Source organism: Bactrocera dorsalis, chromosome 3, assembly GCF_023373825.1.
Source record: "Bactrocera dorsalis isolate Fly_Bdor chromosome 3, ASM2337382v1, whole genome shotgun sequence".
In the NCBI taxonomy this organism is placed as follows: domain Eukaryota; kingdom Metazoa; phylum Arthropoda; class Insecta; order Diptera; family Tephritidae; genus Bactrocera; species Bactrocera dorsalis.
In genome coordinates, this window is record NC_064305.1 from 72,012,470 (window position 1) to 72,031,858 (window position 19,389).

The 19,389-nt window shown below is 36.9% G+C and overlaps 1 protein-coding gene across 1 annotated transcript; it reads left to right on the forward strand.

The window, feature by feature from the left end:
• The first annotated feature begins 924 nt into the window (after positions 1–924).
• On the forward strand, positions 925–2,349 carry LOC105227316 (protein mono-ADP-ribosyltransferase Parp16). The gene has a single exon (XM_011206588.4). The coding sequence runs from the start codon at positions 1,125–1,127 to the stop codon at positions 2,226–2,228; it is 1,104 nt and encodes a 367-aa protein (XP_011204890.2). The 5' UTR covers positions 925–1,124; the 3' UTR covers positions 2,229–2,349.
• Positions 2,350–19,389: the final 17,040 nt, after the last annotated feature.

Here is a 19,389-nt window from a genome sequence, read left to right on the forward strand (position 1 = left end):
GTATTTACAATACAAATATCTGTAAAACCGACTGACGAATGAGGTGAAGAATAACGCGGAAATTAAATCCATTTAAGTGTTTAAACGCGCTGCAGAGTCGCTTTGCAAATGGCGATTGCGGTTGTGAGGCAATGGGAGTGATGAGATTGGTATTGAAGAATGAAGTGAGATTGGTAAACATTTTAGTCTGTTCAAAAAATTTTTTATGTTTGCTTGGGTGTATTTTTAAAGTAATCTTTAAACTGTTTCATGGGTAAAGAAGCGAGTTCAACAGAAATCCAGGTCTTGATACTCATCATTATCATTATTTTGCTGAATATGTGCAGTCCAAACATCTCGGTCATTTGCCGTTCGACGTGATCGCGATCTTCTCCCTGCTTTAGTGCTGTATACTGTCGCCTTTACAATTTTCTTTTGCGTTCTCTTGCAACCCATTTTTGTTACATAACCGAGCTATGTTAGCAGTTGTTCTTTGAGAAATCGTATGATATTTTCATCTTGAATAATCTGATCTAGCTCATCGTTCTACCTTTTACTCCACTCGCCATTGTCTTTTATTGTTCCAAAGAAATTTCTTAGGATCTTTCTTTCAAAGACTTGCAGTTTGGTGTTATAGGTCGAATAGAGTCCGTGATTCCGCTCTGTAGCACTGAACTGGTTGAATGATGGTCTTGTATAGGGCCAGCTTACACTGTTTTAGAGTAGCTTTAATTTAACCAGTTTCATTATGGATGCGTATGACCTATTGGCGGTTTGTATTCTATCATCGATACCCAGGTTTGTTGAGTAATCGCTACTCTCAATACTAGAGGTGAAAAATGTATGCTCTATATTTTAATGATCTCTAATATTTAGCATGTCGCCGATCTAGAAAAACTCAAATTTTATTCAAAAAAATTTCAAATCCAAACCAACAAACTCCTCCTCGCTTGTCACCACAAAACCTGTCACATTGCCATTGAACTTCATAGTAAATAAAATTTCAAGTACACTTTGAATATAGCAGACAAATTGAAATTCATTTATTTTTTAAACTATTGAAATATTTAAGAAAAACACCAACAACCAAACAACGAAGTTTTTCAACAAAAAGACGCTCATTCAGACACACCAAAACAGCGGCAATGACCTCGCAAGCATCTTCAGAGTGCGATGGTACATCGTCCGGACCTTACGACGGTTACATACCACGCAATGGCGACTATCAGATCCCAGCAGATATTCAAGACAAGATAAATGCTCTACGCTTCCTACTCGAAACCGATCTCATCGCGTGTGACGCCAAATGGACGCTGTTCGTGGCAGCGGCGCTGAGCTATCGCTACGACACGCAGTTGAAGCCATTTCCACCACGTTTTGTCTCCACTGATGCGGGACTCGATATTGATGCACTCATCTCGGTCATCAATGATACACCGAAACTGCGCGTGGTATTGCAGAATATTGTTGAGGAGAATTACGATGAAATTGATGCGGACGTTTTGGATCTGCTGCATCATGTGCTGGTCGTGCAACGTGAACCGATGTTGCATCTAGTCGAAGATAATGATTTCGATGTGATTTTAAGTAATATGGAACAAAGTGAGCAAATACCGCGGCCGACACATGTCTTTCGGGTTTGCAATGTGCCGGTCATACACGAAGCCATACAAGAGCAGCCAACATACAACGAAGACGAACATCCGCCGAAATTAGCGTTTCATGGCAATCGTCTTGACTGCTTCTTTGCTATGTTGACGCAGGTGGGCGTTTGCAAACAGCAACCACCGAATACAGAAAATGCTGGCGACGAGATAGATGCGCCGCTTAAATTGACCACGGACTTGCAGGTCGCTTTGCAGCATAGTCCAAATGGCGCCGGTTGGGGTGCTTCCAGCTGCGGTTCGATGATCTCGTGTGTGGCGATTTGTGAATTTGAAAATCATCCCGAGTATGTGTTCGGTGATACTGCCAGTTCCATAATCGAAGTGCGCAAACCGGATTTGGTCCGCATACGCTATTTGCTTTTCTATGGCAGTCGCTTTCCCGATGAAGATGAGCCCGAAGAGAAGCGTCCATCTAGCTGGTTGGGCCGCAATAAGTATTCGCTCTCGCTGGCTTGCTATATGTTGCTGTTGGCGTCGATTGGTGTGGCCAATAGCGGCAGTGGGCAATACTGGAAACAGGTGCTGAGCAAGAAGGCGCATTTATTGCTGGACTTTTGCAGGCGCATTTTTACACCAGAGTAGGGGAGTTGGAAGCGGGTTATAATTTAAATTTATTATTTATCCCTTACATATATTTCTGTTGTTGTGTACCGAATATAATTAGTGATATATTAAAATAAATCAGCAATATTTAAAAATTCAAGCTAATTTTTCGTACTTCCTACATTTAATCTCATAGGTAATGTTATAAATGATGATTTTTCTATTTTGCGGCTTCTTAAAATATTCGAAGTATATAAACTGAAACATTTACCGAGATCAAGAGATCAAGATCAAGATTATACTTGATTGAAACCTGTAGTTGATTGATTAGTCTCCTTTACGTTTGAAAACTAAATAGGCGATCCGATCGAACGGTCTAGAGGATACGTCTGCTATCACGACTCGAAATTGTCTGATCGTTGAATTAGCCTTATAGATGTATCTAATACTGTTATACCTTTTGGATATTTTTTCATTGAAGAAGTTAGAAAAGCAATTACCCGTTTGAAGGACAACAAAGCGGTGGGGCCCGATGGATTGCAGGCCGAGCTTTTCAAACACGGCGGCGAAGAACTGATAAGAAGCACGCATCAGCTTCTTTGTAGAATATGGTCGGACGAAAGCATGCTCAATGATTGGAACTGAAGTGTACTCTGCTTAATCCGCAAAAAGGGAGACCTCACAATCTGCGCCAACTACCGTGGGATAAGTCTCTTCAACATCACATAGAAGGTTCTATTGAGCGGACTGTATGAAAGAATAAAGTCCACTGTCAACAAGCTGATTGCGCCTTATCGGGGTGGCTTCAGGCCTGGAAAATTTACAATCGACCAGATACTCATCTTGCGCCAAATCTTGGAAATGACTCGTGAAAAGAGGAGAGACACACACATCACATTTTCGCCGAATTCAAAACTGCTTTCGAGAGCCCGAAAAGGAGCTGTCTTTATGCCGTGATGTATGAATTTGATATTCCCGGAAAACTAGTCCGGCTATGTAAACTGACGTTGAGCAATATCAAAAGATCCATTAGGATCGACAAGGAGCTCTCCAAGCCGTTCGATACCAAAGGAGGTTTCAGACAAGGTTTCCCTGTCGTGAGACTTCCTCAATCTACTCTTGGAGCAAAAAAACTCGAATAAAGAGCATAATACAGAAGGTCTCTCTTCTATAAAAGCTGCTGGTATTGATATCATCGGCCTCAACAACCGCACCGTAAGTTCTACCTTTTCCAGAAAGGATAAGGAAGCGAAGCAAATGGGTTTGGTAGTGAACGAGGGAAAGACGAAATATCTCCTGTCGTCGCACTTGCGACTAGGCTCCCATGTCACTGTTAGAGTCACAACTTTGAAGTCGTACATACTTTCGTCTATCTTGGAACCAGTATTAGCAGCAAATCCAACGCATAATAACTCTTTCCAACAGCTGCTTCTTCGGACTAAGTAAGCAATGGAGAAGTAAAGTTCTCTCTCGACGAACAAAGATCAAACTTATAAGTCACTCAATATTCTATATGGTGCAGAGACATGGGCGATGACAACATCTGATGAGGCGACGTTACCAGTTTTCGATAGCAAGGTTCTACGGAAGATTTACTGTCCTGTATGAGATATACGATGACATTGACATAGTACAGCGAATTAAAGGACAGTGGCTACGCTCGCTAGGTCAAGTCGTCCTCTCCAGCTCTGAAAGTATTCGACGCAGTACCCGCCGGCGAAAAAGAGGAAGAGGAAGATCACTCCATTAGGAAGACGAGGTGTAGAAGCACTTGGCTTCGCTTGGAATTTCGAATTGGCGCCACATTGCGAAAAGAAGAAACGACTGGCGTGCTGTTGTTAACTGGGCTATAACCGAGTAAGCTTTGTCTACAAGATAGAAGATACTATTATAAATTACTACTAGTAAAAAAGTCTCATACAAAAATATCGTTTACCATAAGTCGTTATCAGAAACTTAAACAAAAAAAATTAAATTTAAGCGCCTGCATGTTTTGCTGGTACCATATTGTGCAACAGTTTCGCATAGAAAACAATTTAGACTACTGTCAGCAAAGACAACATGTACTCTAGCAAAAATTTGCTCAGCTAACCTCCTGAGAACCAATAACACCAAATACTACTACAATCAGTGCAAAGAATGAGTGGCAAGACCAGAAGACAGCACCAGATCGCAGCGACTAATATTGAAAAAATGAAGGAAGAAGAAGTAAAGCACAAAATGTCAATGTCACACAGCAAACCCCACGAGATTGAACGCTGCTCGGGCCATGCTCGTTCAGAGAGTGTTTTGTGATTAATGGTTTTCCGCAAAATGGCATTAGCAAATGTTGCAAGGGTGTGACAAGCAAATCATTGAAAAATCACTACACTTTCTTTTTTCCGGAGACTCACGTACTTTAAAGTGTGTCCAACGCACATGCCAGCTCAGAAGAGATTAAAATTCTAAAGTTGTAATTCACCTTGAGTTCATTTTAAATTTTCTTATGAAATTTCATTTTGGCTGAAAACAATTTTTCATTTTCTCATAATATTTATTTTATAGGTACTCCTTTTCTTCACTCTGTCTCTTTTCTACATCCACAACAACGCCACTTACTGGCGCAAACAGCTGGTGCTGCGCCACCTCAACCGCACCGCCACGCTGCCGCCATCATAAAAGCGCCAAATTGATTTGCTTTAGCCATTCAATAAGCCCAAAATCCCGTAGTGCTTTGCGCACATCCTGAGCAGCTTTGACATGACCGCTTGCACTCCCCCCACACACACACACACACCCACCCAGCGCAGTATTTACGGCCTAACCCAGCGTTATGGCGCAGCTTCCGCTCCCGCAACGCTGTGCTTGCTGGTAAAGCCACTCGAGCCGCTTGGCTCAACCGGCAGGCATGAGAAGTGCACTGCTTGCGCACATGTATGCATGTGTGTGTGTGTTGGTTTGTGAAGTGATGGACAGCTGCTGCGCGATTGTGCGCCCGCTTTAGCTGGCGGTTTTTTCCATTTTCCGCTTCTCCCTTGGGGTGACCGGAAATCTATGACCGCACTTAGCACTCGGTAGTACGAATAATTCCTAATTCGTTTGTCATTGTAGTTAGAAGTGTGGTAGTTGTTGTTGTAATTGTAGTAGTGGTTGTTGTACTTGTACTAGTGCTTGTTATTGTAGTTTTTTTATTGTCGTTTATTTTTGGTATTTTTGCTATTACACCGGGATCAAAAGTTATTTGCGTGGAGGGTGGTTGCAGCTACACATGTACTCCCGGCTTTCGAGGGCAAAGTTGACCCCAATTTTTTAGGCGAGTTCAGTTGTTGTTTGCTTCAATGTGACAGTTATGCTAAGCCTAATAGTTCTGTGCATTATTGATATATCTGTTGTGATTTGTGTCCTTAATGGCAGACTCTCCTGCAGCGAAGCAACAGGCACAGGGTTCGTTTTCTTTATAAACGCTTTTAAAAGCACTCTGCCCAAAACTTATTGAATTTACGATATCTATTTTCTTAGATTTCTTTTTGTTTTGTGCAATAAAAATGCAATACTTAGCCTGCTTTCTGCTGTATTAATAGAATTTGGTAGAGAAAGGGCGGTAGTTTCATAGGTTATAGCAATAGCTGAACTATAAAACAAATGAGGTGTGCTCTAGATTTTTTGTTTGTTTGGTCATTGAGCTAGTTAGAGATTGAACCCATAGAGACCCCGCTATATTTATAATATACTTGTCTATAAATACGTACAACTAACCAGAGGCATATACTAACATACATTCCCTCTTTACTGGAGTCTAATTTTAGCGTGGTGGCTGCTCTGACGAATTCAACTGATTCACAGTTGCCAGGTATAACACTGTGCGCTGGAATCCCTTGCAGGTTTATCGAGAAATCGGATACTAGATGCACTAAGAACTCAATACATTATTCTTTCACTATCTCTGATGAAACCCTAAGACACTATATTGATTTCAAAGCCTCTTAGCTATGCATATGTAAAAATACCTTTCCTCCGCTAGTCGGAAGGTGATTCTGGTATATAATTTTGTTGAAAACACACCAACCCTCTCACTCTAGAGTGACCTCATCCTATCAGATACTTATCCCTGTGTCCCTGTCTACCTCACCTCTACCCCTCTCTCTGCAATCAAAGGCAATCAAAAGTCTAAGTTGAATGTGTTTAATAGTAACCTATAGTTCCGAAGTTAGCGGAGCGTCACATTGAGACTTTTTCATTTAGTTCCTTGATTTGACTCCAATTCTTTTGGAGCGTGAGATATGATTTATATGTCCAAATTTCATTTCCACATTAAAGCGGCCGACCATTCCGTCGGCTACCTTATGGATTTCAACCGCTAGCCTGCAAAGTAATTGTACTGGATCTTCATTGGAGAAGGCCCAAATCAGTCTCACACGTCGTTCTAAAGTGTTGGACATCTCTGTGACGTCGCTGTGGCGAATTTTGAGAAAAGGTCTTGGCCAACATCCTTACAAGATCAAATTGACGCAAAAACAAGTTGAAAATAATCCGGATTTCCATCGAAAAATTATCTTCAGCGATGAAGCTCATTTTTGGCTCAATGGCTTCGTTAATAAACAAAATATGCGATACGTACCTCATGACTCACCATTTAATCCTGAAAAAAAATTCGATTTGGTGCGGTTTATGGGCCAGCGCCGTCATTGGCGTACTTCTTTCGTGATGATCAAAAGCGGCACGCTACTGTGAATGGGATTCGCTACCACTTAATGCTAACTGAATATTTTTGACCCGGACTGGATGATATGGACTTGGACAATAAGCGGTACCAATTGGACGGCGACAGAAGCCGCACATCGAATTTCATAATCGATTTATTAAAAACCAAGTTTGCTGAACATTTTATCTCACGAAATGGCCCAGTCAATTGGCCGCCTCGGTCGTGCGTTTTGCCGCCGTTAAACTATTTTCTGTGGGGCTACGTCAAGTCTATGCCAACAAGCTAGCGACGATTGATGAACTTCGCACGAATATCGAACGTTCAATTGCACCAGTATTGGTCGTTTTATGTACGTTCACAGGAATAAAGAATTTTATTGATATCCCAAGCCGTTTTTGGTTTTATTTAAAAAAACTTTAATGCTTCTATTGAAAAACTCGTTATAGTCCAGGCCTTCGAATTATCTGTTAAAATTTGTATATATTATATTTCCTTTGGTGGACTATCTATGATTGGTGGTCTATACAATTTTATTTTTCGTCCAAGTTCAGAAGTCGGTTATGTTCCAGGAAACGGTTTATTTGATAGACAGCCAACGGGTAAAACAATCTTTAAAGTTTTTCCGATAACTGCTATATACGGCATCTATAGGTAGGTAAGCCAATCTATCACTATCTTCAAAGTTTTAGGTGTTTTTGAACCTTTTTATCAAAACTTTGATTTTACAAACCCACATTGGAACTGCCCTTCTAGATAAGGTTTTTTAATAGATTTTGGTACTTTAAAAAGACTTTCCAATAGATATGCCACCATCATGCTAATCGTGAAATAGATTAGAAAATAGTAGAATTTTGGATATAAGTCTGTGCCATGAAGATCTATTCATAGGTGCAATTCTCTAGCAATTCTTAAAGCCGTTTAGTTCTGAACCAGAAAAATGTCAAATCATTTCGCGCTTTCCTAAAGCGTAGCAATATACAAACTCACAATGAAATAAATACTGCATCATTCAGAGAAACGCAATGACTTCATCATATACATTTTCATCTTTTTGAAATAACTGCAAATTAGAAATTATTACGCCCATTTTTTTGTTGCTGGCATTTATGCTACATTAAGCAACAAAATGATTTCCCATAAAAGAAGAGGGGCGAACAAGCAAACAAAAAATATTATATACAACTGTTCGTACACGCATATAGACATAGTACACATATGGATAAAAGAGCTACATTAAGAGGAAAAGTCCCGAAGTGATGTGGTAAATACTTGTTTAAGCGCAGATGACAGCTGCTAATCCAGTGCTGCATTTTCAAATTGAATGCAAAAGCAGACGCCTAGCAGACCGCCACAACTCCTCAACTAGGTTTTGCGCATATAAATTTATATATGATTATTATATAATATATATATGTCTGTATGTTTGTGTAAGACTTCATAGAAAGGGACAGTGCGTCATCAATGTCACCCTCATTTTGCGGCGCAGCATTGCATGGATTGACTAACGTTTCAGCCAAGGACTGCACAGTTAACCAAAAGGACGCAGCAGCCGCTTTTTGTGGCATGTGGCAGGGTTGCACAGTTGTGTTGCAGCATTGTTGACGCCGATGCTGCAGCGAGAAATATTATGTTGCCTAAATTATAACTGGCGTGCTTTCAGGGATATGAGTTCGGGACTATTGCAACATTACTATATATGTATGTTACTGTGGCAGCATCCACGCCACGTTTGCTTTATAATAACTAAATATCGCAAAAAATATGCGAGATGATATGTTTTTAAAATTTAGATATCGCCTTTATATGCAGTCTATTGGTGACATAGTTCTTAAATTCAAATTAATGTGTTCACTTTCAAAACTGTGAGCTATCAGGGTTGTCCATCCTATATTTGCTTGCCTCTTAACCGCATCCCTCTCTAATCATAATATGTACATACATACCTATGAAAGCAACTATAAAGTCGTCCAAATATTACTGGCAATGACCCAATATGAGGGCCACAGTAAATACTGCAATGGCTTTAGTCATTTGTGATAATTAATATTCTTTGAAGACAATTTCCTTAAGGACATTATTTGTCCAAGCTATAGTGGTTTGGAAGATACATATTATATACATACATTAAATCGGATGGAGGGACAGACAGTTACCCACGTTTCAACTTGCCTAGTCATGCAAACAACTGCTAGGTGAACAAACGTATTATACTCTCTAGCAACATGTTGCGAGTATATGAAAATAAATGCCTTAGCACAAGCTGTATGTACATGGACAGGCTGGTCCTGAACTAAGTTTGTGATTTAATATAAACTAATTTGCGAACTCAACACTCGCTCGACACCCATCTGTCAATTGCCTTTGCCGTTTGACAGCTTTCATCGGATATCCATCTACGAGTATCTATTAAAATATTTATTACGAGTATAATAGTCCCGTCTGCTTTTCCTTAGTGGTTTCAACTTAATGTTAAGATGGTAGATAAGGAGTCGGTGCAGATTATGGATGAGAACAATTTTTCTATAATAGAAAAATCTATGTGGTAAGATAAACGAAAGTCAATATTGGATTACCTAATATTATTTCTTATAATATTATAATATTCTTTGGTGGATCGATTATAAAAATCTGCATTTGGCAATGGAGAAACATATTTGAAATTTCTTGTATAAGTACAGTTGTTTCGACAGTTTATTTAAGTTACATCATTGAGAGTGTTATCGACAGAAAAATTCATTAATTCATAAGGTTATTGGTGGAATGATTTTTTGAAAATTATTTCTGGTCCCTATCGTTTTCAATTACACGTTAGCATTAACGTGATTCAAAAACTTTTCTACCAAGAATATTTCAATGAGGATCTGAAATTAGATCTAATACCTTATTATATAGGAGGGTCTATAATTTTATTGTGGATAGCCATATAAAATATCACAATTTATAGAATAGTCGAGTTCGTTTAGCTCCACTTACTCTTATAACGAAAACTGGGATTCTGAAGCTCGATTTAAAAAGTTGAATCTTTGAAAATAAATAACAGTTTTATATAATCTTGCTACAAAAACAAACTATAATAACTTTTTTCTGTGCGAATAATCGAATTACCTTTGTATATTTGCGGGTTATTATCTAACATCTTTTAAAATAAATGTTTGGGATACCAGAAAAGGCTTTGAATAACGTCGCGGTTCTATGCTTAGCAGATCGTCATTTTCGTCTTCAGAATTCAGGCGGGATTATGACAGGACTTTCCCGAGTAGATGGACCATTATGAGATTAGTAAACATATCGATCGAATGTGAAAGTATCCGAAAAAGACACTGCCATCAGGATCCGTATGTTAATTTTTAAGAAACAATCGCGACTGTTGCCTTGTCAATTCAAGAGTTTCAATTCGGAAGCACATCTTGGAGTTAGGAGACGGTCATTACAACGGATAATTCATGATGACTTGAACCCGACCAAAGTTTAAATAACAAGCCGGTTAAAACCTTTGGATTTCTAGCTTTATATGCGGAAATGTTAACAAGCAAAATTGCGTATATGGAGTGAATCAATTCTAGACATAATCGACGAGACAAAACTTCACGCAGAACGAGTCACGGTGTGGTGAGAAGTTTCATCAAGGTATATTGTCGAGTCATACTTCTTTGAAAAAATTGATGTAACAGTAAATGTAAATGGGTCGCGATATTTAACGATTATTTTTTTTTAGAACTGTGCTCCAGTAAGATGGAGCAACTGCATACATCCCGAACTGAGTGTACAATATTAATAACTAAGTTTTCAATAAGCCAAGATACAATCTCTCTAAAAAATTATTCGGTCCAATATCTAAAAAAAAGTGGATTTCGCCATTTAATCTTCATTGTATTGTTTTTTATAAAGGACAGACTGAAAAGCCGTATTTAGTGCCACAAGTTATACTATGAGTATTTTTAATAAAGTAATACCGAAGCTCTGTATTTTCAGTAGTATGGCATATATAGTATATATTGACTTCGGTTCATGCGTTTTAGAAAACTTCCACTTTCGTTGCGCCTTTTTTGTAAATTAATAACCCTATTATGGCCAACAAATGAGCACACCTGGTCAGCCATCAAGCAAGCGATTCGATATAATTGGACATTATATATTTAATTAAAATATTTAATTTAACAACTGAGCAGCTACCCGGGTGACTCACTGAGTAAAGCTGAACCCTTTCGCTTTCGTGAGCAACTAATCTTTAGGAGGTTCGATACGCTTGAGCGCCTTGGCATATGCTACAATTTTGTTTATAAGGCTCCATAACGATACACATACTACATGTATTTATAGGTATGTGTTTACCTTGTTTTGTGAGTATACATATGAACATACTACTGTGTATAATATATGATAACCAAGTCATTGAAAGTCATTCGCGTACAAATAAAGCGCAATTATTTACTGCCAACGAGATACTCTAACTTTCCTTGCACCGTTCTTTGCGCAAATAATTGCCCTCATGGGACAATATTTTGGAAGTTTTTTTTGTTTTACTTTTACAGTTGTTTATTTGGTTTGCGCTTCTCTCACTGCCACTCTTTCTACTTTCATTTTGATACCACCACTTTTATCTTTTTTTCTTGTTTTTGTAGATTTTTAAGATATTTACTTGTGTCAGCGTCAAAGTTTCGCCGCGCCACTTACAAGCGGCTCCAATGACATGTCGCAATTTCTGTGGCAAAAAGTTAAACATTTACTTTCTCCTCAAAGCGAATTAACCCGCACAATTTAGAATGAACTTTTCTTTTTTCTTTGTTGCTTGTTGTTTTTGTGTTTGTTTTTTATATTTTATTTGCTGCTGTTTTGAGGTTGAAAAGTTTGCATCAGTGATTTATAGGGGTATTCATGGTTCAATCTCCATAACCGGCGTGCAACAGTTGCGCCTCAGCTGTTCGCCAAGGCGCTGGTGGTTGGTTGCTTGCTCGGGTTTGTTTGTTTGTTTGGTTACTTGCCTCCACATGTATTTTGGCAAACTTTTCATACCTTTGGGCAAACTTTGCTTTTAAGTGCGCACTTTTCCTTCTTCTCCAAGATGACTTCATTCCGCCTAAGTGGGCGCCTTATGGATGAGGGTCTGCATAGGCAAATCGAATTTTCGTGCCTCATCACTTGGTGAATGCCAACGCATCGACCACATCTGCCTTTTGTTGCACAACATGGGCTATACCGTTACCTGTTTGTGTTTGTATGGTGTGAAAATTGTTTTTGTAAAGTTCAATTCTCTGGGGTGTCATATTTTTACGCATAGCATATCAGTGACTGCATTAATAAATTACGGTATATAATGTATGTGTGTGTATGGGTATTCAACCAAAATTGAAAACTATGTACTAATATATATGTATATATGTATATATAGAGCAACCGCGAGGTGTGAGCTGTGCTACGCTAAAATTATGCTTCATAGTACATTTTGATAAATACATACTTATGCCTATAAAACCCCTTCTCCAAGTGTGAGAGTATCAAACTTAAAATTATATTTTACATTTTTATCCAAATAACTAGTACAGCCGTATGTGCTACTCGACCGCAGTGAAGAAAATATATCAGCCGAGGCAGAGAGTGTGCACGAAGGCCCTGGAGAGTCGATTCGGCGCTGTTCACAGCATTTTACGTCGAAATCTTGAATTGAAAGCTTACAAAACACAGCTTGTACAAAAAATGAAGCCGCTCGACGTTCGCAAGCGATTCGGTCTATGGGCTTTAGAAAAGTTCCAAGAAGATCCGACGTTTTTTGAGCCAAATTTTGTTTAGCCATGAGGTCCATTTCTGGCTCAATGGGTATGTAAACAGCAAATTTGCCGCATTTGTGAAGAGCAACCTAAAAGGATTTAGGTGCTGTCATTTCATCCAGAAAAACAGCGGTTTGGTGTAGTTTGTGGATCGGTAAATCCATGTGTCCATATTTATTCAAAAGGATGATGTCGTCAATGGCGACAGTTATCACACCTTGATCTTCACTCTTTGAAGCCTGAAATTGATGAGCTCGTGATCTCGGCGACATTTAGTGTCAACAAGAAGGCGCCACTTCCCTAACATCGCATCAACCAATGGATTTATTGTGAGAATACTTCGGTGAACAGATAATTTCACGTTTTGTGCCAATCGATTAGCCATCAAGATCGGTTGATATCATACCGTTAGATTTTTTCTTATGGTGATATGTAAAGTCTAAAGTCTATGCGGACAATCCCGCTTTGATTCAGCCCTTGGAACAAAACAGCACGCTCTTCAATCACCAGTTATCGGTCGAAATGCTCAAACGCGTCATCGAAAATTGAACTTAACAGATGGACGATCTGAGACATAGCCGCGACCAATATTTAAAAGAGATAATCTCCAAAAAAAAAAAATGGAGGATGGAGTCATGTGTAGAAGTTCACGCAAGTGAGGAAAGTTCTCTGAAACCATTCACTTGGGAGTGGCCAGAAACGATTCTTTTACATATGACTCAAGCAGCTCACGACTTCCGATCTTTGATCAAGTATCCTCTTGATAGCCAAAAGTACATCCGTTTGAAGGCGAGCTAAAGTGAGAAGGCGAAACCTTTCCTTCGCAGGGTTGTGCGCTGGGTTTGGGACCCACCACGTAAAAACAGTACCAATGAAAACTAAACGATAGCCTTGCTGTTGTTAACTCGGCTATAATCGCGTAAGCGGTGTCTACGCCAGTAAAGAAGATGAATCTCCAAAATAAAATGCCAAAAAATGATTTTTTGAATGATAACAAATATTCCTCATTAAATGTTAAGATTTTCTTCTTTAAAAAAGTAGAGAACCTCGAAATAGATAACCTTTTGTATGTCAAATCTTGCACATATTATCTTGTAAAAGTTGTTTCTAAAAGCACTTGATTCCGATGGTTTAGTTTCTATGGCAGCTACATGCTATAGTGGTCGACGCACTCACTAATAGCTTGGCATATCGATTTAATTTTTTTTTAAAGAACGTAAGCCTGACTATATCATATTTTCATATTATTAAATAAGAATATAGTTAACAAAAAAATCACCCTATAATAATTTTTGCAACCACATAAAATAAACAAATAAAAAAAATATACGTTCATTAAAATGAAGCTTTTGTTTATAAACCAAAGATTGAATTTATTGACTTTTCTCATTGAAATGCTCTGAAAGAAGAGTTAATGTTAGGCCAAATACTTATTTTTATAATAAAATACTGTTCTTTGTATGCGCAAATTTTTAAAGATATTTTTTGAACGTTTTTTAAATTCATAACTCCTAGATTTTCCATATTATTTTGAAATAAAAAATTAGTTTCCACTATTTTACCTCAAAGAACACAAACAAAAATAGTTTACACGAAAATAATTGTTGCATGTAAATTTTGGATGGAGTCAAACATATATTACAAAAAATTTAGTAAAACATAAAATATAGTAAAAACAAAATAATATTTATTTGACTCACCCTTTAATTCGTTCGCGCAGATACTGCATTCGATATACGCTCTTTTCAAATTCTCACTGCTCTCATTCTCTCGGTCATTTCGTGTAACTGAAGGAAGCAGCGCAGCTAATAAAATGTGTATTCAATGTTTTTTGCACTTTTAAAACACTTTAGAGAGGATAAATAAATTTTAAATAGAAAACCTTGCACTTTTTCACTGATATTAATAATTGAGAGTTCTTTTTAACTATTTTCACACACAATATATTTGTAATATGACACTGCATAAAAATCCGCTCAAACCCGGTCACAATCAAAATGAGACTGAACAAAGGAACTTCCTATGAACAGCTGTTGGAGGAAATTAATATTTCTATCAACTGGAAGTGGGCATCTTAATGAACTTGACGAAATAGTTAGGCAGCTTTTTTGTATGCAGAAAACCAACGCTAAAAAGTATGCAATAAAAATCTTTACTTGATGGAGTTTGCAAAAATATATGTATGTATGTAAATAGAAATTTGCATAAATAAGGGGAAATAAATATGGACGAATTTGCTAAGTATCAACGATATGAGCTATGTATGTATATAAAGTTAAACTTTGAAGAAAATACTGAATTTTCTTAAAAGAAAAGTCGATTGTGTTTAGAACTTACTTAGAAGTCCAACGGCTGTATGAAGATACATATGTGAGATTACATCATTGCTAGAAATAAGTGAAAATATCAGACTTCTTACCAATAATTCTATACCAATATATGGGGATAAAAGTATGCCTAATAATGATGAGTTCTCAGTTATTACATGAAGAGGTTTCCAAACGCAATATGGCAGGCATGTGAAAACTCGCCCAACAATGTTTACTGAACAAATCCAAGACGAATTAAATTTGGCGTGCAGTATTCATAATGGGAAAAGAATAAATTAAAGATATCATAATTTGTATGCTCGCAACCCGCGTAAGGTTACTTAATAAAAAAATCATATAGCACGAAGTTTTAAAATTGTTCAGAAACACATCCCTAGGACTGAAGAGTCGAAAATTATTCTTTATGTCCAAAAGCGCCCTGAGAATTTGTATGCCGTTCCCTTAATATACAGTATGAAAAACGGTTCAGCATCAAATGTAAATGTATGGTGATAACTATTACTCGTACAGGAGCATTGGTGAGATCCATCGAATTAAAGTCATCATGGCTCAGTATATGTCAGTATACTGAAAAATGTTATGCTATAATATGCAGAAAACAATATGCCTATAAAATGGGTCTTCCACCCGGCCAATAACCCAAAACATATCAGTATGATTTCGGGTGAATTGAATTGAGATTATGGACTAGCCAGCTCATTTCTTCATCTCAATCCCATTGAAACCTTTTGATCTTATCTAAAGAAATATAAAACCCAAAGACCCCAAGAAGCTGTGTTTAGGGGTACATGACGAACTATACCTCAGAACAGTTGCGAGACACCTGTGGACTCTATGAAGAACCGTTGAACAATTGTGACTAAAAATAAAAGTCATACTACCAAATATTAAGTATAGGGTTAGACAGAACTTCAAAAATATCTTTTATAGATCATTTGAGATTACTTGCTCTTACATACATATGAACTATACTTTAAATGATCCGCTTAATTTCCATGTCGAATAAAAAAGCTGCTCTTTGTGGAGGAATTTCAGATAGTTTTCTCCAACTCTGAGGGACTAGTTCGCGTATATGCAGAGAAACAAATGGACAGACGAACATGGCTAAATTGATTCATCTTATCGTGCTGTTCACTTCATTATATATTTTATAAGGAATCCGTCTCATTCCCTGATCAGGGTATAAAATGAATTTAGTTCATATAAAACTTATAAATTATATTGCATCGTAGATGTTGGAATATTTTATGTGTGTGGCTATAATTTTTGCTGATACTAATTTTGAAAGTTCACCTGTGTCTATTTCCCCTTATTTATGCAAATTTCTATAAAATAACATTTTGGCAAACTCCTTCATAAAATAGTGATTTTTTTGCATACTTTATAACGTTAGTTTTCTACATACAAATAACCTGCCAAGCTTTTACGCCAAGTTCATTAAGATGCCCACTTCCAGTTGATAGAAATATTAATTTCCTCCAACAGCTGTTCGTAGGAAGTTCTATTGTTCAGTCCTATTTTAATTGTGACCAGGTGTGAGTGGATTTCCATGTAATGCCAATTACTAATAATATTGAATATGAAAATACATAATTAAGAAGAACTCTAATTTATAAATAGCAGTGAATAAGTCAAAGTTTTTCTATTTAAAATGTGTTTATCCAGTGTAAAGTGTTTTAGAAGTGCAAAAACAATGCATACTCGTACACATTTGTTAGCTGCGCCGCTGCCTTCAGTTACATGAAATGAGAGAATGAGAGCAGTGAGAGTTTGGTGAGAGCGAATAGCGTATACATGTGTATTTATTTATATACATATGTACATGCAGAACAGTAGCTGCGCGAGCGAATTAGAGGGTGAGTCAAATGAATAATATTTTGTGTTCACTTAGTTTTTATATGATAAGTATTATATAAGTATTGTCAATCCACCCAAAATTTGTATTTAACAATCTTTTCGTGCAAAATGTTTTAAATTCTTTGAAGTAAAATAGTGGACACTTTATTTTATATTAAAATAAAAAAAATTTGAGTTATGAATTTTCAAAATTCAACGCTCAAAAAAATATCTTTATAAATTTGCGCATACCTAGAAAAGTATTTCATTATAAAAATAACTATTATTTTATACTATTATTATTAACTATATTATTATTTTTTCAAATGGGACCTACAAGTTTTTCGAAAAACTTTTAAAGTCTAAGTTTTTTGGTGAATATTGATAAATATCATAAAAGGCTTGCTACTTGTTAACCGCTCGAAGTCCTGTATTTATACCCTTTAGTAAGTTTTCCACGAAGACCATATAATATGTAAAAAAAATATGTATAATTAAGCGATCAGTGTAACGGACTGAGTCGATTCGGACATGTCCGTATGTGGATATGCCAAAGTGGACTTAACCTAGAATCCCATCGGAAATGCGTTAAGGTGAAAAGTAAAAATTGTTTATGAACAGACTCTAACTTAATGAACTTGGTAACTAGAGTGCCATATAACAAAGCCATACTCCAAAAGTAGTAAGGTTAGACCTTAACCAAAGTTGAAAAAGTGTTTTAGTAACAAACGGATCTCTGAATTCATTAGACCTAGACTAAGAACACCTTTTTCTTCAAGATGATATCAATATACAGATAACTAAGCTTAGAGCTCCCAGCATAATAACTTCCTCAACAAAAGTTAGAAACTTGCTCTAATCTATATCTCTATTGTTCAAAACAGACTATTATAACATATATCTGCCACATAAACTGATCTCTCATAATGAAACTCTTCTATAAAAGTTTTGTTATTTGCAACGATTATTATTACTTCGGTGCAACCGGATATTAATTATGATTTTGATTTCTTTAAAAATTTCCTTTCTTTATTTGTTATGTCTGTTTAATCTTAATAATCCATATTTTTATTTTAGTCCAAGTTAATGAATACTTTAATAGCAAATACTATATATTCAATTATTTAAAATATCAAAACATGAATCTAGTTAGGCTGTGAGGCCAAGCAAATGTGAAAAGGATTACGCTTTTAAATATTTTTGTATTTAATTATTGTTCTGAAAAATTAATGTCAATGCTGCATCCTACTATAAAGGACATACATATGAACCAATGAATGGTATAAAATCAACCATATGGAATATACAGACTGATTGATTTTGGGAACCAAGCAGTCGTATATGAAGTTGCAACACACAGTAAAATTTGCTATGAATATGTCGAGGCCTTGATTTTTACAGGTTGGACAAAGAAGCGAATGAGGGCTAGAAGAAATATCTCCGATCATAAAACAAATAGTTGTCGTATTTGTAATTTCGCTCCCATGTTACTGTTTACAGCCATAATTTCGAAGACGTAGAAAATTTCGTCTATCTTGGAATACCAACAACAACGTCAGCCTCGAAATCCAACGCAGAATAACTCTTACCAACAGGTGTTACTTCGGACTCATGTCGTTTGAATGGACGAAACCATCCAGACCTGAGAGTAATCGACATAGTACCCGCCGGTAGAAGCAGAGGAAGAGGAAGGCCTCCACTGCGTTGGAAAAACTAGGTGGAAGAACGACTATAAAGTAACTCGGCTATAACTGCGTAAGCGTTGTTTACGCCAATGAAGAAGAAGAACTATGCCAAGGGCAATATAAGCGATTATTTTAATATTTCAACATTTTCAGAGAGTATAAAAATCTTTGAAATATTTGTTTTCGTCGTTATATATTTATATATATTTTTTTGAGAACAATATTTCGTTTTAAGCTTAAAGCTAAATCAGTACTTGCTATTTGGAGCATTATACATTTATACGCATAAATAACCAAATGGAGAAGCCAATTTGCCAAAATGCTGCCACTTAAAACATCCCCAATCACTGACCAGACAATAAAACAAAAAACGGCAAATATTAGCTACTTTGCCTAATTTGACTGCCATAAAAATGTGATCAGACGTAAAGAATTATTAGAGAAAGAGAAAAACCAACAATGTATTCGGTTCGAATGCCGTCTTCTGCCGACCTCTCCAATGCCCACAACGCTGAGTAGGCAGCTTAAACGCACACGACTTCGTTTATCTTGTTAATATTTTACAAATCGTTTTAGCACTCCTTCTCCTCTGTTTCTTCTTGCCATTATTATATTGTTCGTTTACAAAATATCACTTTTGTTTGTTGTTTTGATTGGCGAGAGACACCAAAAAAGGCATTCGCTAAATTTCCTCAGCTCGTTATTATTTCTTGCCCTTATTGCAACCGTTTTGCACACTCCTTTTTAAGCTTATTCACTTTCAAAAAACATAATATCTCCACAAATTGTTGTTATGATTTTCTGGCATTTATAGGTGCTGTACATTTGGCATTAACCTGCATGTCTGAAATTTTTGAAAGGCAATAAAACGAGTTAAATAAATAATGAGAGTATACTGGAGAA

What these genes read in the sequence shown, in the direction of transcription:
- LOC105227316 (XM_011206588.4), top strand. Translation starts at nt 1,125, where the DNA reads ATGACCTCGCAAGCATCTTCAGAGTGCGATGGTACATCGTCCGGACCT.